General features: G+C 41.7%; 2 protein-coding genes across 13 annotated transcripts in view; both read left to right on the forward strand.

The window, feature by feature from the left end:
• Nucleotides 1-2,737, forward strand: part of LOC124122540 (arginine-glutamic acid dipeptide repeats protein-like) — a 173,778-nt gene extending 171,041 nt beyond the window's left edge. For all 12 annotated transcript variants that reach the window (XM_046485593.2, XM_048394240.1, XM_048394242.1 and 9 more), the window contains one exon: nucleotides 217-2,737. In XM_046485593.2, the coding sequence (XP_046341549.2) occupies nucleotides 217-315 (99 nt within the window). In that variant the 3' untranslated portion in view covers nucleotides 316-2,737. The remainder of the gene's footprint in view (nucleotides 1-216) is intronic.
• A 3,626-nt stretch (nucleotides 2,738-6,363) lies between these two features.
• Nucleotides 6,364-22,791, forward strand: LOC124122539. The gene is made up of 6 exons (XM_046485592.2): nucleotides 6,364-6,833; nucleotides 14,978-15,081; nucleotides 15,293-15,328; nucleotides 18,471-18,530; nucleotides 19,142-19,228; nucleotides 20,811-22,791. Exons 1-6 carry the CDS (start codon nucleotides 6,826-6,828, stop codon nucleotides 20,990-20,992), a joined length of 477 nt encoding a protein of 158 aa, XP_046341548.1. The 5' UTR covers nucleotides 6,364-6,825; the 3' UTR covers nucleotides 20,993-22,791.
• Nucleotides 22,792-24,675: the final 1,884 nt, after the last annotated feature.

The following is a 24,675-nucleotide window of genomic DNA, read 5'->3' on the forward strand; positions in this document are numbered from 1 at the left end:
ATCACACGCTGATTGACATGTTGTATATTCCAATATCACACCCTGACTGACATGTTGCATATTTCAATATCACACAATGACGTATAATGATATGTTGTATATTTAAATATTAAGCACTGACTGTCATGTTGTATATTTCAAAACACACGCTGATTGACATGTTGTATATTTCATTATCACACCCTCACTGACATGTGTGTTTGTTGTGTATTTCAGCTGTCGGCAGCCCAGGCGGCGGCTCATCATGATGCTCTACAGAGACAGCTGGCTCTGGAGAGAGATCGCTATGGCAATACTGGCCATCTGCCTCACTGATTGGTTGTCCAGTGAAAATGTCAAAGGTCATTTATCGTATTCAAGGCTGTGGATAATGGAGGTGTGATGATGTGAAAGATACAAGGTGTAATGTGTGACATGTCAGTGTACAAGCTGATATATACACCAGTGCTGATAGTTGTACATTTCAATGTTTATTTCAAGTGGATGGAATAACATAGCATATCAAATACTCGAGTGTGTGTCAGTGCAGAAATCCATCACACCTTGGATATTGTGGGGAAGAATACCGGAATACCCTGGCTGTGATTGTGTATAAGTGTCATATCGTCACGTTGTGTTACGTGTGACAACTCTTGTGAAAGCTACAGACAATGGGTTCTCTGGTCGGATTACTGTCACACTTTGTGCGAGACTCGTGGCAAGGCCACTCAGGTGGTCAGGTGACACATCACATGACAGATCACATGATCTGACAGAACAACGCCAAATCCCTGCGGGACACTGAACGATACAGCTGCAGATGGATGTTTTGTGTATTTATTGATAATAAGCATATCAAACATGCTTACTGGTGCCATTGCATCATCAACAATCAACCCTCCCATCTCCCAGAACAGTTGTCGATCTAAGTCTTGTGACTGGCGACAGGTTGCATGCAACCCGTTGCCTTCACAATCTCATCTGTGTTCATATAGTTACCATAGCAACATTTCTCTTCATTGAAGTCATTGTGTACGTACGTCATCATCATGAAAGGGGAGATAACTCTCTTTAGGACGAGTCATCTCGGGAGGTAGAGCCTACGTGGTCATGTTTGTGGCATATTGTATTGAATGATCAAGGACAAAATATATTCTTTGTGTCTGTTGGAAATATCAAAATGTTATTTATGCAACATTTTTATTTAATTTTTTTAATAGATTTTTTAATAGTTCCCAGTAAGATTAAAGCCAATTCCTATACTAGATATAAGTGTATTGTTATTTGCCCAGCTGGAGTTCAATACATGAAACTTTATGGTATTGTTCTAACTATCTGTGTAGAATGACGAGCTATCATTCCAGCTACAATTGTTATCATACACACATTTACTCGGTGTCCCTGGGTCTATTCGTGTTATTCATAACAAGATCAGTTAGGTGATTAAATAATAAACAGGTTCCCTTTCAGGGAACTTCCAAAATATTATTGCATCATAAAAATTTCAAAAATTGTTTCTCAGGCACTAATAGTTGACAAGTTTTTTTTATTTGAAACAAAGTAACCGAGGGTTTATTTACACTTTTTGTCTGAATACAGAAATAAAATGCTTTCATATTTGAGGAGTGTTTTTTCTGGTATAGGCCACTGCCTGAGAACCCAATTGTTTTGATGTACAAGCAACTGTCAGGACCTACACTCAACTGTGTGGGGAGAATGAGACTCTTGAATCTCATATGGACATCGTGTGATGGTTTTACTCTGAATCACGGGGTTCTATCTACGATCTGTACTCAGCAGACAACACCTACTCAACAGCTCCTCAGATAAAACTTCACAGATTTGGGGAAACATGTTTAAAGAAGCAGTTGTCAGGAACATTGTCTGGAGCTCATTTTCATATATTCATCAAAAACGATGTTCGCCAGCTCTGAAATGTTGTTCAAGTGACTTTCATTCTTTATGTTGGCCTCATTTCACGATCTGAGTTCTGTATGAGGAGTATCTTATCATTTCAAAATCCGATTCCTGTGATGTCATCAAATCTCCTGTACGGTGATGAGTTGTCCCCCTTTGACCACTTATTCTTAGGCAGCAGATAGATTCTCCATTGTTTCAACTCTCTCCTCAAAACCATCAAATTTTACACTGTCGTTGTATGTGTACAATCTTATTTTTATCCCCAAGATGTAAAAAGTTTTGTATAAAGATTTCTTTATAAAGTGTAAATTGCACTCCGATTTTCAACAGAGTGGCTGGTGGTTTAATGTATTGGGGCAACCTTGGCCTCTCGGTCTCACACTCAAGAAAGGTTGCTTTTGGGGTAAAACTGGAAATCAAGAATTGGAGACGAAAGCTACAAAATAATACTGGTGTCCTTCACCACTGAATCATATTGTCTTCCGGTTTGTCATGCGACAGTTTATGAACTTGTACAATTGTATCACACAATAACCAAAGTATTTTTAAGAGTAAAGTTATTTAAGTAGTAAGTTAATGTGACATACAAAAAAAAATAGTGTGACATAATGGAAGCAGTGTCCGTGTGACCCAGCCTAATACTGTGTCTAGAAACTGCTTGTGTGTGAGACGAGATGTCCAGAGTTGCTTCCATCGAGGGGCTCTCTGTACAGTCACGTGACTCTGACGGCGCCCCCTGGTGGCCGACTTCCGTGTACATACTGCATCATTGTGTGAGCACTGCACTGGTCGGTTATAGTGCCAACATCTAGCTCATCAATAAAATTTGCTTCAGTCATTCAGTGTGTCTGTTGTTGGATGAAAATATTGTTCTATAAGCAACAAAGGTATCGGGATTACCATCTTTCTGGCAACTAAGATATCTACCGAGCTGCCAAGGTATCAGATCAAGGTTACCCCATACCTTGCTTCTGAGGTGTCAATCGTTACCCTGTTACTATGTACGAAGATATCAGGCGTTACCCTCTATCTAGCTACAGGTATCAAGCGTTACCCTGTATCTATCTCCGAAGGTATCAGGCGTTACCCTCTACCGAGCTACTAAGGTATCAAGCTTCTAAGGTATCAAGCTTTAACCTGTATCTATCTTCAAAGGTATCGGGTGTTTCCCTCTACCGAACTTCTAAAGTATCAGGCGTTACCATCTACCAAGCAACTAAGGTATCAGGGGTTACCATCTACCTAGCAACTAGGGTATCTGGGGTTACCATCTTCCCAGCAACTAGGGTATCAGGGGTTACCATCTACCTAGCGGGGTAGAATAGGCCTTCAGCAATCCATGCTTGCCGTAAAAGGCGACTTTGCTTGTCGGAAGAGGCGACTAACTTGATTGGGTGGTAAGGCTTGCTGATTTGGTTGATGCATGTCATCGTATCATAGCCTGACCACCCGATCCCATTAGTCGCCTCTAATGACAAGCATAGTCACCTTATACGGCAAGCATGGGTTGCTGAAGACCTATTCTACCCCGGATCTTCACAGGTCCACCCAATTGGGATATGATGACATGCATCCACCAAGTCAGCAGCCTGACCACCTGATCCGGTTAGTCGCCTCTTACAACAACCATAGCCACCTTGTACGGCAAGCATGGGTTGCTGAAGACCTATTCTAACCGGATCTTCACTGTCCGTCCGGTGTAATGCATGTGTACCATCTTGGTGAAAATGAAAGTGTCCATGCAACATCCAGATAGGGGGAGATAACTTGGTATGTGAGATTGCTTGGGAATCCAGGGCCTCCCATTTAACAAACTGACTAAGGAACAAAGTTGCGTGGATGGTGCTAGATTTTTGCTGGATTGAACTTAGCAGTGCAAAGCGATCTTAGCGCTTAGTTGATCGTAACTCCCATACTTTAACATAGGCTTACAACAGTTGTAGCGCTAAGATCGCTTTGTGCAAGTGGGCCCAGTTTGGTTTGGATTACGAACTGGTTCCATCTGGTTCGACACTTAACACCTATATACTCATGTGCAATATCAAATATTTGCTTATTCGGCAAAGAAATTAACCTTCAGCAATTAAACCAATCAGTTTAAACATCAAAAAAGATGCATACCTCGCAAACATCAACATGAACTTTTACAATTGCTGATCACAGACGACAATATACTCCACTCCCTGCACAGCTGTACAAACCTATGAAACCCGGGTTAGAATTGGTCTTCAGCAACCCATGCTTGCCTGCGCGGCGACAAACGGGATCCCATCATTGAAGAGGTGATCGGTAGCTTTGATGTCAGTTTCCAATCAGAGGATGCAGAAGAAATGAGAGTACCAGACCTATCGGAAATTCACGAGGTTGAGCGAGAACTGCGCTCGCGCGGCACTGGATCTCCCCCCAGCTATAAATTTACGCAGATATGTACACAATTACATTTCCAATCTGTTGGTGTAAATTTGACCGCATATATTCAACCGAGTTGAAAAAAGACACTGTTAAGCGTTGTCCGGGATTTTGTTCGGTGTTGAAAAACAGCTAATTTCTCCGCTTTCTGTCGTACACCGATAAAATGTACTGTGCGACGATTGTTTTTATTTAGCAGCTTTACGGGAACTGTAAGCGAACGAAATACTGCCTAATGTCTGAACGACATAAATGTACATCAGATGGGTTTGTATGTTCTTGTATAACGTTATACATTTAATTAAAAAAATAGCTTGCCGTAAATGATTTTCCTCCATGACGTCAAAAGACGACGGATATGTTACACACGTACAAAGAACGGGGGGCATAACTCCGCTGTGTGAAGAACAAGTTCATTTTAACTCAGGTCACTCAGTGAGAATTAGCTGTTGATAAGGACAATATATTTCCGTGATGTTTTGTTAACGGGGAACCAAACTTTTCCAACTCAAATATCCATATTGAAACTGTATATGAACACACAATGCCAGTTAGAATGGGGTTAGAGCGAAAACGGCACCTCAGCAAAACGGCACCTCGACTCCAGCGAAAACGGCACCTTATTTTTTTTTTCCTTGGTCAAATAAATGATATTAAACTTACATTGTAACTTGCAAACGCCAATAATTGTGAGATGTTAAAACAAGTTTACATTAGAAATTAGCCTCTACTCCAACTATAGGATGGAGATGGAGATCTCTCCCTGACCCAAGTACTCTCACAATGTTCGGTTGTACATGGACCAATATTGTGAAGAGCATGATGATGATGATGTTAACGCTGGACATGCCACAAAACTGCATATATGAACATATTTACTGTGAAAACGGGAAATACAATGTAAATACATCACATACATCAAATGACATGTAAATACATCAAATACCCTATTTATTACTACAAAAATCGTTGTTATCGTTCTTAAAAAATAGAGGTGCCGTTTTCGCCCGACTCGTAGTAGCCGTTTACGCCAAATGCGGTGCCGTTTTCGCCAGAGAAATCGGTGACGTTTTGCTGAGGTGCCGTTTTAGCCTGCACCCGTTAGAATGTGGTCAAATGTAACAAATGTAATATTTGGGATAACGCTTTCTTTGTAAAGTACAGATTCTCGTACTTTGGGGGGGGGTTGAGTCCCATCCCGGAAACTATATACGTTAGATGTAAAGCAAAACATAAGAAATGATGGAATCGTCCTTTGCCTAAAATGACAGTGGATGATATCACAGAACAGGGAATTTCCCACAGAATTAAAAACTGTAAAGTGTATTTGTGTGCGTGATGTACATTGAATTACATTCGACTTCAAAGTGAGGTTTGAAGAGGGGGGACATACATATATATAATCCAAATGGCATCCAGGGGGTAAACAACAAACAAACAGAAACAAACAAGGCATGAACCTTGAACCCACACTCTGCTCCTGCACAGCTATACAAGACCACATTTGACCCTAAATCGTTTTATCATCCAAAACTGGCTCCCACAGGAGATATGGCTGCAATGAAATTGCATCACAATGCTTTGCAGACCATTGTGATGTCACTGGTTACCATGACGTCACAATCAAATGACATCACTAATGGCTCTGCTACTGAAGCTGTTAGCAGCACTTTTTACACTGAAGACACTGTCTACAAAGTTGGAAGAATGATGTTGGATGATAAATAAAATCTCACCCTCGTGTCTTTTGATATTGAATATATCAACACTCGTTGATAACGGTGGCAAAAATCCTCGGCAAACCTCGGAAATGTTTCCGCTTTTATCAACTGATATATTTGATATCAAAAGACACTCGGGTGAGATTCTCTATTTATTAAACTTCTACCAACTTACAGATGCGCACGACCACAAGCGTTTGAAGCGCCATAAAATATCATCACTTTAGCTTCATTCCAAAAGGGGCATTCACACGGTACAACAAGTTGAATACAACTTAAGTTCGTGCAACTAATTGCATACACCAAGTTGTATACAACTAGTTGTACCGTGTGAATGCACCTTTATGCTGTCACCCGTGTTTCCTTGTGAGAACATTTCCTTCACAGGCTCACGCAATGCGCTTGAATCATTCTCCGATGGATCAATCAGAGAAGGAGACACCCTAGATAATAGCAAGTTTTATCATATCATGGGTGGGGTTCTCGGCAGGCTAAAAACGATATCCGTCATATGCGGATAGACACAAATACCAAAGGTCAAGTCGGTACTGCTTTCCGTGTTTACAAACAAACATGGCGTCGCCTTGCCATTCGACGATCGATTCAGAATTAACCATCGTCAGTCTGGAAAAAGACCTGCTGGGGTATTAAAACAACAGTTTAATATTCTGAAAATCATTGTCCAACTGTGACGTAGCAAAGGCATTTTACAAGTTTGGGCAAATTGGGAGATATAAATTGCGAAACAATTTAGCGAGGACACCACTGCAGCCAAGGGGAACTGGCGAAGCTGGAAATGATGAGGTAAGTGTGACCAGTGGCGATCAGAGGTGGATAATAGGACTGGGACGAGTCCAAATTAACTACCCGGGTACCCACCCCCCTATTACCCGACCCTATCCGGGTACCCACTGTAGGTCTCAGGAGATGTCTCAAAATGTCCGATTGGGAACATTTTTAGAATAACCCTGGCAAAACGTATTTAGATACATGTATTAAACAACCTGGTCATTCATACACTGAAGTTGAATTAACTTATATCTTTATTCAACCGTATGAAAAATCGGAAAGAATGGGTGCGTAGTCAGAAAGAAATGCGAACATTAGTGACTTGTAGTGTAACCATAGAGTTCTTGATAATTTTTGTCAATAAACAATATATCACGTGATTAACCACAGGTCCGGGTATAGTCCTGTGGGTACCCGGGTTTTACTCAGTACCCACCCGACCCGGGTCCCCAAGTTACCCGTCCCAGTTGGCCTGTCATTGACATGAGGACGATAATAATACAAATTACAAAAGTGAGGCAGTGAAGCCTGCTGCTCCTCTTCAACCCCCACTTTTTTTAAGTCGAATAAAATTCAAAATACATCATGCAAACAGATACACTTCACAGTTTTGAATAATGTGGAAAATTCTCTTTTCTGTGATATCATCCACTGGCAATTTAGGCCAAACAAAAGTTCTGAAAATGACCTCTGAAAATTAGGTGCATTGTAAATGTCGCCATTTTTTATATATTACTAAATCACCACTCACTGCGTTGTTTACAGCATGTTTTGAAATCAAAATTTCGGATATTTACTCGGAGAAATGAATTTAAAAAATAGCATGTTAGTGATGACGGGTATCTGTCTTTTATGAAATCACCAATGATCATTCAAAAACGTCTCCGATAACCCTTAAATCATTTTGAATGTTTTGGAAAATACGCAAACACGAACGCCGAAGTGAACTTTCCGCCATATTGGATAGTGTTTACAAAATCATGTCTCACGTACACCGTTTATGAGAGGCCTATAACATCAAGTATATTATAAACTTAGCTGCGATTAATACACCCTTGAATTCCTCATACATTTTAGAATCAAATGACTAGCCTAATGGTCTTTGTCACCAATGCATAGTGCCTTGATGAAATCTAGCAAGATAAGCATGAAAAGTAAGATGTGAAAACGAACGCTGTGCTTGAAAAACTGCACTTGTTTGAAATGTAAACAAAGCAAAATTCAGATTGTACACAGTGTAGAATTGTAGGAAAAATTAGGGAATATAAAATAGATACATTGCAATGATTTCATATTTTCAACAGAAATTGTCAAAGTTAACGCCCTGTGTGACGCCATGACTGATGCAAAATCATGCACAACGACAACGGTATTTATCAGAATTTCTGACTATTTCCGTTGGTTTCAATGAAAAATATAGCAACAAATAACAGTACATAGATTGTCAGAATGTTTCTAAAAACTTACATGTCACATTTATGTATATACGATCTCTGAATCAACGAAAATCCCCCCCTAAAATCCCAGTACTGTTGACAGAGATCAGGCCATTTTTTAAGAGTCAGTCACCAGTAGTGATGTTATACGTCAACATTGTTGTACATATGTGGTAATTTGTTTGAGGTGGAGGTCCTTGAATGAGAGTGCACACAATCATTGTACCATGCTGTTTACAGTTTCAGTTATGATGTAGATTTTGCATATCTTAATTTCACTTTGGATATTTGTCAATGTTCAAAATGATATCATACGTAAATATAAGCCACAACACGTATGAACAAACCTGTGATAATTTCATGTTTGTTTGAACATTGTTTACATAAGAATTGATAGGTTTATAGTGTCAAATATGATATTACGTAAATGTAACTGCAGCATGTACATATTTCTTTGGGTGTGTAATATATTATAAGTTCATATTACCAATGTCCACAAATGGCCGTTTCATTTTATTTTACAACTAAAACTGAATATATTACTTTATTAAAATGGATAATATTTTTCGTTAAAATATATGCACACATTTCTGAAAAAAAATTCTTGGTCTTAGAATTGTTTTTTATGTCGTTTGATACACGGAACATTGATATCTAACGATTCGCCAGGTGCGCGTTAGTCACAAACAATTTACGAATTATTCCTCTCGTTTTGCATTATATATTCAGTGGGTTCATTCTTTTTTCAATACTGGGATCACAGGATAGTAAACTGTTTACTTTATTTCTCCAGGAACTGTAAAAAGTATATAAATAAAATACCATTGTCGTCTTCCTCCGACGTTATCAAAGACATAAAACTAGCCATGACGTCAAATAGAATGGTGTTATTTTTTTGGCATTTCATTACATTTGATGATAAGGCAAGTGCTCCATTAATAATGGTGCAATATTAGTCAAATTACACTTACACATTCAGGAGAATGTTGGAATGTTAGGACTACGTTATAGGTTAGATAGGGCCATCCATTTCTCTATTACCTCTTTTTATAAAGTACAATCTCATCATTTTTTTATAGCTAAACATATACAGTTTCAATATCCATATTTGTGTTAGAATAGTTTGGTTCCTAGTTAACTAAACACCACGAAAATATAATGTCCTTACCCACAGCTTAGTCTCACTAAGTGACCTGAGTTACAATAAACTAGTGCTAAGCATAGCAGAGTTATGCCCCCTTTTCTTTGTATGTGTGTAACGTCTCTGTCACCTTTTGACGTCATAGAGAAAAATCAATTATTGTCATTTACGGCATGCTATTTTTGGCATTGAATGCATGTCGTTATACATACACATATAACTCCATTTCATATATAGTTATGTTGTTCATATATTTGGCAGTATTTTGTTCGCTAAAAGTTTCCATAAAGCTTCTAAATAAAACAAATCGTCACACAGTACTTTTATCAGTGTACGACTCAGAATAAATTCTCGGGCAACACACAGATGTGTTTTTTTTATAAAAACGGATTAATATTTGCAGTTACATTTACACCATCAAATAGGAAATTTAATATTCTCCACCTCTGATAATTTTTATAGCCAGAGGTATATCCTGTGCCGCGTGAGCGCAATTCTCACACAACCTTCACTTTTCTGATCTTAGGAAAATGTGTGTCAGAAAAAGACTCAACATCCAGAGGGTTAAGTATAGATTCATGTTGGTGGACACTACAGCAATGGGAGGAGTGGGTGTGGGTGTCAGGGCTGGGATGAGTTCAAATTTACTACCCGCGTACCCTTCCCCCTATTACCCTACCCTACCTGGGTACCTGCTGTTGGTCTCAAGATCATATCAGTACACTGTAGATCACATCAGACACTGAAGATCACATCAGACACTGAAGATCACATCAGTTCACTGAAGATCACATCAGACACTGAAGATCACATCAGACACTGAAGATCACATCAGTTCACTGAAGATAGCCTCAGACAATGAAGATCACATCAGTTCACTGAAGATCACATCAGACACTGTACACTGAAGATCACATCAGACACTGAAGATCACATCAGTTCACTGAAGATCACATCAGACACTGAAGATCACACCAGACACTGAAGATCACATCAGTTCACTGAAGATAGCCTCAGACAATGAAGATCACATCAGTTCACTGAAGATCACATCAGACACTGTACACTGAAGATCATATCAGACACTGAAGATCACATCAGACACTGAAGATCACATCAGTACACTGAAGATCACATCAGAAACTGAAGATCACATCAGACACTGAAGATCACATCAGACACTGAAGATCACATCAGACACAGAACATCACATCACTTCACTGAAAATCACATCAGACACTGAAGATCACATCAGACACAGAAGATCACATCGGACACTGAAGATCACATCAGACACAGAAGATCACATCAGACACCAAAGATCACATCAGTAAACTGTACACTGAAGATCACATCGGACACATCAGTACACTGTACACTGAAGATCACATTGGACACTGTACACTGAAGATCACATCAGACACTGAAGATCACATCAGTACACTGAAGATCACATCAGACACTGAAGATCACATCAGACACAGAAGATCACATCAGACACTGAAGATCACATCAGTAAACTGTACACTGAAGATCACATCGGACACTGTACACTGAAGATCATATCAGACACTGAAGATCACATCAGACACTGAAGATCACACCAGTACACTGAAGATCACATCAGACACTGAAGATCACATCAGACACTGAAGATCACATCAGTTCACTGAAGATCACATCAGTAAACTGTACACTGAAGATCACATCAGACACTGAAGATCACATCAGACACAGAAGATCACATCAGTTCACTGAAGATCACATCAGTACACTGTACACTGAAGATCACATTGGACACTGTACACTGAAGATCACATCAGACACTGAAGATCACATCAGTACACTGAAGATCACATCAGTACACTGAAGATCACATCAGACACTGAAGATCACATCAGACACAGAAGATCACATCAGACACTGAAGATCACATCGGACACTGTACACTGAAGATCATATCAGACAATGAAGATCACATCAGACACTGAAGATCACACCAGTACACTGAAGATCACATCAGACACTGAAGATCACATCAGACACAGAAGATCACATCAGTTCACTGAAGATCACACCAGTACACTGTACACTGAAGATCACATTGGACACTGTACACTGAAGATCACATCAGACACTGAAGATCACATCAGTACACGGAAGATCACACCAGTACACTGAAGATCACATCAGACACTGAAGATCACATCAGACACAGAAGATCACATCAGTTCACTGAAGATCACATCAGTAAACTGTACACTGAAGATCACATCGGACACTGTACACTGAAGATCACATTGGACACTGTACACTGAAGATCGCATCAGACACTGAAGATCACATCAGTACACTGAAGATCACATCATACACAGAAGATCACATCAGTTCACTGAAAATCACATCAGTAAACTGTACACTGAAGATCACATCAGACACTGTACACTGAAGACCATATCGGACACTGAAGATGACATCAGACACTGAAGATCACATCAGTACACTGAAGATCACATCAGACACTGAAGATCACATCAGTTCACTGAAGATCACATCAGACACTGAAGATCACATCAGTTCACTGAAGATCACATCAGTTCACTGAAGATCACATCAGACACTGAAGATCACATCAGACACTGAAGATCACATCAGTTCACTAAAGATCACATCAGACACAGATCACATCAGTTCACTGAAGATTACATCAGTAAACTGTACACTGAAGATCACATCGGACACTGTACACTGAAGATCACATTGGACACTGTACACTGAAGATCACATCAGACACTGAAGATCACATCAGTACACTGAAGATCACATCAGACACTGAAGATCACATCAGTTCACTGAAGATCACATCAGTTCACTGAAGATCACATCAGTAAACTGTACACTGAAGATCACATCAGACACTGTACACTGAAGATCACATCAGACACAGAAGATCACATCAGTTCACTGAAGATCACATCAGTAATCTGTACACTGAAGTTCACATCAGACACTGTACACTGAAGATCATATCAGACACTGAAGATCACATCAGACACAGAAGATAACATCAGTTCACTGAAGATCACATCAGTTCACTGAAGATCACATCAGACACTGAAGATCACATCAGTTCACTGAAGATCACATCAGTACACTGAAGATCACATCAGACACTGAAGATCACATCAGTTCACTGAAGATCACATCAGACACTGAAGATCACATCAGACACAGAAGATAACAACAGTTCACTGAAGATCACATCAGTTCACTGAAGATCACATCAGTACACTGAAGATCACATCAGTTCACTGAAGATCACATCAGTACACTGAAGATCACATCAGACACTGAAGATCACATCAGACACAGAAGATCATATCAGTACACTGAAGATCACATCAGACAATGAAGATCCCATCAGACACTCACTGAAGATCACATCAGTTCACTGAAGATCACATCAGACACTGAAGATCACATCAGTACACTGAAGATCACATCAGACTCAGAAGATCACATCAGTACACTGAAGATCACATTAGACACTGAAGATCACATCAGACAATGAAGATCACATCAGACACTCACTGAGATCACATCAGACAATGAAGATCACATTAGACACTCATTGAAGATCACATCAGTTCACTGAAGATCACATCAGTAAACTGTACACTGAAGATCACATCAGACACTGTACACTGAAGATCATATCAGACACTGAAGATCACATCAGACACAGAAGATAACATCAGTTCACTGAAGATCACATCAGTTCACTGAAGATCACATCAGACACTGAAGATCACATCAGTTCACTGAAGATCACATCAGTACACTGAAGATCACATCAGACACTGAAAATCACGTCAGTACACTGAAGATCACATCAGACACTCACTGAAGATCACATCAGTTCACTGAAGATCACATCGGACACTCACTGAAGATCACATCAGTTCACTGAAGATCACATCAGACACTGAAGATCACATCAGACACTCACTGAAGATCACATCAGTTCACTGAAGATCACATCAGACACTCACTGAAGATCACATCAGTGCACTGAAGATCACATCAGACACTGAAGATCATATCAGACATATACTGAAGATCACATCAGTTCACTGAAGATCATATCAGACACTGAAGATCACATCAGTGCACTGAAGATCACATCAGACACTGAAGATCATATCAGACATTCACTGAAGATCACATCAGTTCACTGAAGATCATATCAGACACTGAAGATCACATCAGTACACTGAAGATCACATCAGACACTCACTGAAGATCACATCAGTTCACTGAAGACAATATATCATGTGACTAATCATGGGTCCGGGAGTCCTGTGGGTACTCACCTGATCTGAGTACCCAAGTTACCCGTCCCAGCCCCAGTGGGTGTGGTTGTGCGAGTGCAAGGTGTCGGGTGGTTCAGGTTTAAAGTGAGTGTACAGAGACGGGGTGGTGGTTCTTTCTCATAAGCGACTTGAGACCTGTTCATAAGAACAATGAATGAGTGGGTGGTTATGTGAGTGAGTGAGTGAGTGGGTGGTTATGTGAGTGAGTGGGTGGTTATGTGAGTGAGTGAGTGTATGAGTGGGTGGTTATGTGAGTGAGTGAGTGAATGAGTGGGTGGTTATGTGAGTGAGTGAGTGTATGAGTGGGTGGTTATGTGAGTGAGTGAGTGAATGAGTGGGTGGTTATGTGAGTGAGTGAGTGTATGAGTGGGTGGTTATGTGAGTGAGTGAGTGAATGAGTGGGTGGTTATGTGAGTGAGTGAGTGGGTGGTTATGTGAGTGAGTGAGTGAGTGGGTGGTTATGTGAGTGAGTGAGTGTATGAGTGGGTGGTTATGTGAGTGAGTGAGTGAATGAGTGGGTGGTTATGTGAGTGAGTGAGTGTATGAGTGGGTGGTTATGTGAGTGAGTGAGTGTATGAGTGGGTGGTTATGTGAGTGAGTGAGTGTATGAGTGGGTGGTTATGTGAGTGAGTGGGTAAGTGAGTGAGTGTAAGGTGTAATTATATTTTCCAGAACTTGTTTACCATCAGTCTACACATCATGGGGTTCCAGAAGTAGTTGATGGCACGTTCTGTTAAATCTCTCTGCTTTTCACGGGTTCCCCAAATGAGTAAAATATGGATTGAAATGTCTAGAATATGTCTAAAAGCAGCAAACAAACTCACTCACTCATTCAGAATGATCTGATGAATCAAAATCTGAATACAGTGATTCAAATGAGTGAATCTGATGAATTGAATGACTGAATCAACCAAACTAACTTCTGACTGAATCCAATGTCCCAATCTGCTTAATCAATTGACTGAATCGATAAATCAAGTGAGTGAATCTGATGAATGAAACGACTGAATCCGATGAATCAAATGACTGAATCCGATGAATCAAATGACTGAATCTGATGAATCAAATGACTGAATCCGATGAATCAAATGACTGAAACCAATGACAGGTACCTCTAGCTCTGTTTCAACGCTCATGTCGTATTCTTCCCCTTGTTGGTCAGTTGATTGCTATTTTAACAGATCAAAAACATCTTGATTCTGTTGACAGTCTCGAGCGTGCTATGAAGGGGTTGGGTGGGATACATTCCCTCTTCCTCGTTATACAGCATGGGATACTGGGGCCTTTTATTGCAATCTGCACAGCCTTTACAGGTAGGTTTCTACTGAGTAAACACTTGCTTAAAGCTACACAATGTAAAGTGTACAATGTCACAGATAACTGCCTTTGTGTGTTTTGGTAAAAGACTACAATAGTTTTAACTGATGTCTGACCATTGATTAGTGTGATTTTTGACATCCTTATGTCAGCCTTCGGGCGGCAGATCAACATACTGTCATATTTCCTCACTGTCTTTTTTTTCAGCGTTGTTCAAGATATTCGAGTCTCTCAGTGCTGTGTGTGAGTATACCCTGTGAGACACATATCTATTTTTATCCACGCATGGAATAACCCCAGTTACAGATTACTGTAAGATTACTGATTACAATTTACAATGCAGCGTTCCTTGCTTTGAACTTAGTGGCCCAGTGGTTAAAGCGCTCCCTCGTCACACCGAAAACCCGGTTTGATTCCCAGCATAGGTACAATGTGTGAAGCCCATTTCTGTCCCCCACCCTGATATTGCTGAAATATTGTGAAAAGTGGCATAAAACCACACTCACTCACTCACTCACTGAACTAGATTAGATTATACCTTCAGGTTCTGTAAATCTTCAAATTAGCAGAAATTAAATGTGAAAAATGCGAGTGGTCTTTGTTCGCATTTATGAAACTTCACATTTATATCTCCAAAATGTCTATCAACAATAAGACGGCCTCACTGCAAACTTTGGATAGCGGAAATACAAACATCAATATAAACACAAACACAGTTTATTGAACCACAGTTGTAATAAGTAAATTACAATGTCATTAAAAAAATAGGAACTACACAATAGGCATCCGGTGAGTTATCACTGCTGGGGTCAAGAGTTCTACCCACACATGTCAAACTAGGCATCATTGACCACTCCAATCAGGGAACTGTTGCTGGTTCAATTATTTTATTGCCTTAAGCGGTGCTATTTGCTGTTTGATTGGATTAAGGTTAGGATGTGTATCATTCCACTGGGGATGGGATGAGGGGAGTGGCATTGAATTTCAGTCGCATTTTTGGCTAGGGGTCAGCAGTCGTATTAATTTGGAGACGCATTGATTTGAAGATTTACAGTATCAGGAATAATCTCAGGGTGGGACCTTGTGCTTTTAGCCCCTAGATTTGAAAAAAGACCCACATTTTCGAATGCAATGGGGCATTTTAACATTGTGCTATATGGGCGTACCTCTGGAATATTTGAAATTTCTACATAAAGGGCCCATGTCCGAAAAATCCTAGAGTGAACCCTGCAGTATAGGACCCAACGTAAGTGTTATAGATAAGAACAGCGTTTCTTCTTTCCACTGTTGTCTTGACGCTTTGGTCCGAAGATCCTGTATCTATCTTTGAAGGTATCAGGCGTTACCCTCTACCGAGCTACTAAGGTATCAGGGGTTACCATCTATCTAGGAACTAGGGTATCAGGGGTTACCATCTATCTAGCAACTAGGGTATCAGGGGTTACCATCTACCTAGCAACTAGGGTATCAGGGGTTACCCTCTACCTAGCAACTAGGGTATCTGGGGTTACCATCTTCCTAGCAACTAAGGTATCAGGGGTTACCATCTTCCCAGCAACTAGGGTATCTGGGGTTACCATCTTCCTAGCAACTAGGGTATCAGGGGTTACCATCTTCCTAGCAACTAGGGTATCTGGGGTTACCATCTTCCCAGCGACTAGGGTATCAGGGGTTACCATCTTCCTTGCAACTAGGGTATCAGGGGTTACCATCTTCCTAGCAACTAGGGTATCAGGGGTTACCATCTTCCTAGCAACTAGGGTATCTGGGGTTAGCATCTTCCCAGCAACTAGGGTATCTGGGGTTACCATCTTCCCAGCGACTAGGGTATCAGGGGTTACCATCTTCCTTGCAACTAGGGTATCAGGGGTTACCATCTTCCTAGCAACTAGGGTATCAGGGGTTACCATCTTCCTAGCAACTAGGGTATCTGGGGTTAGCATCTACCTAGCAACTAGGGTATCAGGGTTTAGCATCTAACTAGCAACTAGGGTATCAGGGGTTACCATCTTCCTAGTAACTAGGGTATCTGGGGTTACCATCTAACTAGCAACTAGGGTATCAGGGGTTAGCATCTTCCAAGCAACTAGGGTATCTGGGGTTACCATCTTCCTAGCAACTAGGGTATCTGGGGTTACCATCTACCTAGCAACTAGGGTATCAGGGTTTAGCATCTAACTAGCAACTAGGGTATCAGGGGTTACCATCTTCCTAGTAACTAGGGTATCTGGGGTTACCATCTAACTAGCAACTAGGGTATCAGGGGTTACCATCTTCCAAGCAACTAGGGTATCTGGGGTTACCATCTTCCCAGCAACTAGGGTATCTGGGGTTACCATCCTCCTAGCAACTAGGGTATCTGGGGTTACCATCTTCCCAGCAACTAGGGTATCTGGGGTTACCATCCTCCTAGCAACTAGGGTATCTGTGGTTACCATCTTCCTAGTAACTAGGGTATCAGGGGTTACCATCTTCCTAGCAACTAGGGTGTCTGTGGTTACCATCTTCCTAGTAACTAGGGTATCTGGGGTTACCATCTTCCCAGCAACTAGGGTATCAGGGGTTACCATCTTCCTAGCAACTAGGGTATCAGGGGTTACCATCCTCCTAGCAACTAGGGTATCTGGGGTTACCATCCTCCTAGCAACTAGGGTATCAGGGGTTACCATCTTCCTAGTAACTAGGGTATCAGGGGTTACCATCTTCCTAGTAACTAGGGTGTCTGTGGTTACCATCTTCCTAGTAACTAGGGTATCTGGGGTTACCATCTTCCCAGCAACTAGGGTATCAGGGGTTACCATCTTCCTAGCAACTAGGGTATCAGGGGTTACCATCCTCCTAGCAACTAGGGTATCTGGGGTTACCATCCTCCTAGCAACTAGGGTATCAGGGGTTACCATCCTCCTAGCAACTAGGGTATCAGGGGTTACCATCTTCCTAGTAACTAGGGTATCAGGGGTTACCATCTTCCCAGCAACTAGGGTATCTGGGGTTACCATATTCCCAGCAACTAAGGTATCAGGGGTTACCATCTACCTAGCGGGGTAGAATAGGTCTTCAGCAACCCATGCTTGCCGTTAGAGGCGACTTTAATTGTCATAAGAGGCGACTAACGGGATTGGGTGGTCAGACTAGCTTACTTGGTTGATGCATGTCATCGTATCCCAATTGCATGGATCGATGCTCATGATGTCAATCACTGGATTGTCTGGTCCAGACTCGATTATTTACAGACCGCCGTCATACAGCTGGAATATTGTTGGGTGCGGCATTAAACAAACAAACAAACAAACAAACTTGATGCATCCGAGGTCCAGCTGTACCAGTCTCTCTCTTACTATGTTTACATCATTTGTTTAATCATACTCCTCTTTATCCTCTCCAGTTAACATCTTTAACGTGATTACTGGGAAGAAAAGGCCAGGTCCAAATACTTCACACCATGGTAAGCCGTGTTCTTTTATACACATGTGATCAATATCTATATGAGATTTTAGTTATGCGATATTAATAAAATTTCTGCGATGTTAATCATTTGAGGGGTTGGTCTCAAGTGCTCTGAAATGACAGGAGGTCGCTTTGTGAGATTAATGAGGCTGTCAATGAGTGATTACGGTAATTCGATGCAAATAAGGTGTGTTGGAGTCTGAGTGCGAGACTGTCGGATTTACGGGTCTAAATAGCACTGATTTAATTGGTTCCAGTCATTAGTGTCAGACATGCCGATTGTTGAATTAACGAGTGCCGGATTAACAAGACTTGACTGTATTATGACATCAATGTCAACATATGAGTACAGTAAACTACGTTTATAACGAACATGTTATAACAAACTGATGGATATAACAAACATATTTTTTGTCCCGAACCATTTGCTGTATATATGCTTATACGAAATACGGTTTTAACAAACTAAAATTATTGGTCCTTTTGAGTTCGTTATAACCATAGTTTTCTGTAAATGTCTTATCATTTGTGATTTATTATTATTCTGATAACAGTTGAATGTTTTTGATAAATGACAGACATGATATTCTTGGATTATTATTATTGCAGATCCTTCTCCAAGGGCGGAGGTAAAAGTAGTGGGAAAGACTTCCTCTGGCTATTCGTCTTACGTCCAGACAACCGGTGTGGATGCAGGTAAAGTCTCTGGACCTGCCTTGTGTGTCAGACAACGGGCGTGGACACAGATTAAGTCTCTTGACCTGCCTTGTGTGTCAGACAACCGGCGTGTACGCAGGTAAAGTCTCTTGACCTGCCTTGTGTGTCAGACAACCGGTGTGGAAGCAGGTAAAGTCTCTTGACCTGCCTTGTGTGTCAGACAACCGGTGTGGACACAGGTAAAGTCTCTAGACCTGCCTTGTGTGTCAGACAACCGGCGTGGATGCAGGTAAAGTCTCTTGACCTGCCTTGTGTGTCAGACAACTGGCGTGGATGCAGGTAAAGTCTCTAGACCTGCCTTGTGTGTCAGACAACCGGCGTGGATGCAGGTAAAGTCTCTTGACCTGCCTTGTGTGTCAGACAACCGGCGTGGATGCAGGTAAAGTCTCTTGACCTGCCTTGTGTGTCAGACAACCAGTGTGGACGCAGGTAAAGTCTCTAGACCTGCCTTGTGTGTCAGACAACCGGTGTGGACGCAGGTAAAGTCTTCAGACCTGCCTTGTGTGTCAGACAACCAGTGTGGAAGCAGGTAGAGTCTCTAGATCTGCCTTGTGTGTCAGACAACCAGTGTGGACGCAGGTAAAGTCTCTAGACCTGCCTTGTGTGTCAGACAACCAGTGTGGAAGCAGGTAGAGTCTCTAGACCTGCCTTGTGTGTCAGACAACCAGTGTGGAAGCAGGTAGAGTCTCTAGACCTGCCTTGTGTGTCAGACAACCAGTGTGGACGCAGGTAAAGTCTTCAGACCTGCCTTGTGTGTCAGACAACCGGTGTGGAAGCAGGTAGAGTCTCTAGATCTGCCTGTCTGTCAGACAACCAGTGTGGACGCAGGTAAAGTCTCTAGACCTGCCTTGTGTGTCAGACAACCAGTGTGGAAGCAGGTAGAGTCTCTAGACCTGCCTTGTGTGTCAGACAACCAGTGTGGAAGCAGGTAGAGTCTCTAGACCTGCCTTGTGTGTCAGACAACCAGTGTGGACGCAGGTAAAGTCTCTTGACCTGCCTTGTGTGTCAGACAACCGGCGTGGACACAGATTAAGTCTCTTGACCTGCCTTGTGTGTCAGACAACCAGTGTGGACGCAGGTAAAGTCTCTAGACCTGCCTTGTGTGTCAGACAACCAGTGTGGAAGCAGGTAGAGTCTCTAGACCTGCCTTGTGTGTCAGACAACCAGTGTGGAAGCAGGTAGAGTCTCTAGACCTGCCTTGTGTGTCAGACAACCGGAATGGATGCAGGTAAATTCTCTAGACCTGCCTTGTGTGTCAGAAAAACTACGTGGATGCAGGTAAAGTCACTAGACCTGCCTTGTGTGCCAGACAGACGAAGGGTACTTGGCTCATGTTGTCAACACCACATGTTTATCACATGGAATGATCTGACAACTTGATATTCAAGAACAGGTCATCTAGTCAGGTCATAAGATGAGAAAAACAGGTCATTTGACATATGTAATGTATTGTCTTGCTGTTCTTTGTGTTGAGCCATGGAAACTATATAATATATGTGAGACATTTTGTTTTGCCTGTATTCATGTTAAGAATTATATATTTTCCTAACTTTCTGAGCAGAGGCCGCGTCTGACGTGACGAAGGCGTTGCGAGGAGTTCAGAGGCTGAACACGGTGGGCATCACAAGAGGCAGTGCAGGTACCGTTGTGACGACCGGTATACGGATCAGGTCGACTCAGAACAGGGCAAGAGACCGACTGTTGAGGAGGTCTGGGGCCAACACGGAACAGGCAAGAGACTGACTGTGGTAGACATCTCGGGCCACCACAGAACAGGCAAGAGACTGACTGTGATAGACATCTCGGGCCAACACGGAACAGGGCAAGAGACTGACTGTGGTAGACATCTCTGGGCCACACAGAACAGGGCAGGAGACTTACTGTGATAGACATCTCTGGGCCACACAGAACAGGGCAGGAGACTGACTTTGATAGACATCTCGGGCCAACACGGAACAGGCAAGAGACTGACTGCGGTAGACATCTCGGGCCAACACGGAACAGGGCAAGAGACTGACTGTGGTAGACATCTCGGGCCAACACAAAACAGAGGAAGAGACTGACTGTGATAGACATCTCTGGGCCACACAGAACAGGGCAGGAGACTGACTTTGATAGACATCTCGGGCCAACACGGAACAGGCAAGAGACTGACTGTGGTAGACATCTCGGGCCAACACGGAACAGGGCAAGAGACTGACTGTGGTAGACATCTCTGGGCCACACAGAACAGGGCAAGAGACTGACTTTGATAGACATCTCGGGCCAACACAGAACAGGGCAAGAGACTGACTGTGATAGACATCTCTGGGCCACACAGAACAGGGCAAGAGACTGACTTTGATAGACATCTCGGGCCAACACGGAACAGGGCAAGAGACTGACTGTGGTAGACATCTCGGGCCAACACAGAACAGGGCAAGAGACTGACTGTGGTGACATCTCGGGGCAACACAGAACAGGCAAGAGACTGACTGTGGTAGACATCTCGGGCCAACACGGAACAGGGCAAGAGACTGACTGTGGTAGACATCTCTGGGAAAACACGGAACAGGGCAAGAGACAGATTGTGGTAGACATCTCTGGGCAACACGGAACAGGGCAAGAGACAGACTGTGGTAGACATCTCTGGGCAACACGGTACAGGGCAAGAGACAGACTGTGGTAGACATCTCTGGGCAACACGGAACAGGGCAAGAGACTGACTGTGGTAGACATCTCCGGGCAACACGGAACAGGGCAAGAGACTGACTGTGGTGACATCTCGGGCCAACACAGAACAGGGCAAGAGACTGACTTTGATAGACATCTTCGGGTCTACACAGAACAGAGGCAAGAGACTGACTGTGGTGACATCTCTGGGCCACACAGAACAGAGGCAAGAGACTGACTGTGGTGACATCTCGGGCCAACACGGAACAGGGCAAGAGACTGCCTGTGGTGACATCTCGGGCCAACACGGAACAGAGCAAGAGACTGCCTGGGGCTTCAGAGGACTGTAACGTCAGCTGTGTTTACAAGGATTCCAACCCTAAATGTGTGGGAGTTTGCTCAATTTAATAACCAATGGGCTGCCTGGTCCAGACTCAATTATTTACAGCCAGTCATAATATTGCTGGAATATTGCTGAGTGCGGCGTTCAACAACAAAGAAACAACACAAGGATCAGTCAGTCAGTGATGTCTGTAGCTTCACAACAAGCACAATTGATTTCATCTTCTGTATCAGTTAACATCCACATCATGTATTGGGCATTGATGATAAACACTTTGTCAAAACATCGAACTTACAGTTTGCACCTTATTCAAGTGAATTTTTTTTTTTCTTAGTTAAACTATTTAAAAAAACAATGTCAATTACAAATGAATGTCACTGTTGAGGGAATGTTGCGGTCTACATTAGTGTCTGAATATTGTTTTAATCCACATCAGCAACACGTTAACTAATTGGAGTCCGTGTATCAAATATTTTAATGACTGTTCTACTTTACTGACACCTTGGTATATTAAAGTTATATCCTGGAATAAACAAATCATACTATTTGTTGCGTTTTCTTCTGTTTCCCCTCATGATAACTCCCGACCACATTACAACTGAGTTTTGTATTTGGTGATAACTTGCATGGTATACAACTGACAGTTTGTTGTCAGTGATAACCTGCAAGGAATACAACTGACAGTTTGTTGTCAGTGATAACCTGCAAGGAATACAACTGACACTTTGTTGTTGATGATAACCTGCATGGTATACAACTGATAGTTTGTTGTCAGTGATAACCTGCATGGTATACAACTGACAGTTTGTTGTTGATGATAACCTGCATGGTATACAACTGACAGTTTGTTGTTGATGATAACCTGCATGGTATACAACTGACAGTTTGTTGTCGGTGATAACCTGCATGGTATACAACTGACAGTTTGTTGTCAGTGATAACCTGCATGGTATACAACTGATAGTTTGTTGTCGGTGATAACCTGCATGGTATACAACTGATAGTTTGTTGTTGGTGATAACATACCTGGTATACAACTGGCAGTTTGTTATCGGTGATAACCCACATGGTATACAACTGATAGTTTGTTGTCGGTGATAACGTACATGGTATACAACTGATAGTTTGTTGTCAGTGATAACCAACATGGTATACAACTGATAGTTTGTTGTCGGTGACAACGTACCTTGTATACAACTGACAGTTTGTTGTTGATGATAACATACCTGGTATACAACTGACAGTTTGTTGTTGATGATAACCTGCATGGTATACAACTGACAGTTTGTTGATGATAATGTACATGGTATACAACTGACAGTTTGTTGTCAGTGATAACCTGCATGGTATACAACTGATAGTTTGTTGTTGATGATAACCTGCATGGTATACAACTGATAATCTTTTGGTGATGATAATGTACATGGTATACAACTGATAGTTTGTTGTCAGTGATAACGTACCTTGTATCCAACTGACAGTTTGTTGTTGATGATAACATACCTGGTATACAACTGATAGTTTGTTGTCAGTGATAACCAACATGGTATACAACTGATAGTTTGTTGTTTGGTGATAACGTACCTTGTATACAACTGACAGTTTGTTGATGATAACATACCTGGTATACAACTGACAGTTTGTTGTTGATGATAACCTGCATGGTATACAACTGACAGTTTGTTGTTGATGATAACCTGCATGGTATACAACTGATAGTTTGTTGTCAGTGATAACCTGCATGGTATACAACTGACAGTTTGTTGTTTGGTGATAACCTGCATGGTATACAACTGACACTTTGTTGTTTGGTGATAACCTGCATGGTATACAACTGATAGTTTGTTGTCAGTGATAACCTGCATGGTATACAACTGACACTTTGTTGTTGATGATAACCTGCATGGTATACAACTGATAGTTTGTTGTCAGTGATAACCTGCATGGTATACAACTGACAGTTTGTTGTTGATGATAACCTGCATGGTATACAACTGACAGTTTGTTGTTGGTGATAACCTGCATAGTATACAACTGACAGTTTGTTGTTTGGTGATAACCTGCATGGTATACAAATGACAGTTTGTTGTCAGTGATAACCTGCATGGTATACAACTGATAGTTTGTTGTCAGTGATAACCTGCATGGTATACAACTGACAGTTTGTTGTTGATGATAACCTGCATGGTATACAACTAATAGTTTGTTGTCAGTGATAACCTGCATGGTATACAACTGACAGTTTGTTGTCAGTAATAACCTGCATGGTATACAACTGACAGTTTGTTGTCAGTGATAATCTGCATGGTATACAACTGACAGTTTGTTGTTTGGTGATAACCTGCATGGTATACAACTGACACTTTGTTGTTTGGTGATAACCTGCATGGTATACAACTGATAGTTTGTTGTCAGTGATAACCTGCATGGT

This window comes from Haliotis rufescens, unplaced genomic scaffold (assembly GCF_023055435.1).
Source record: "Haliotis rufescens isolate VD_foot unplaced genomic scaffold, xgHalRufe1.0.p SCAF_13, whole genome shotgun sequence".
NCBI lineage: Eukaryota > Metazoa > Mollusca > Gastropoda > Lepetellida > Haliotidae > Haliotis > Haliotis rufescens.

Coding starts and splice junctions, on each gene's coding strand:
- LOC124122539 (XM_046485592.2), top strand. Junction 15,329..18,470: donor CGAGTCTCTCAGTGCTGTGT/GTGAGTATACCC, acceptor TATCCTCTCCAG/TTAACATCTTTAACGTGATT. Junction 19,229..20,810: donor GACAACCGGTGTGGATGCAG/GTAAAGTCTCTG, acceptor CTTTCTGAGCAG/AGGCCGCGTCTGACGTGACG.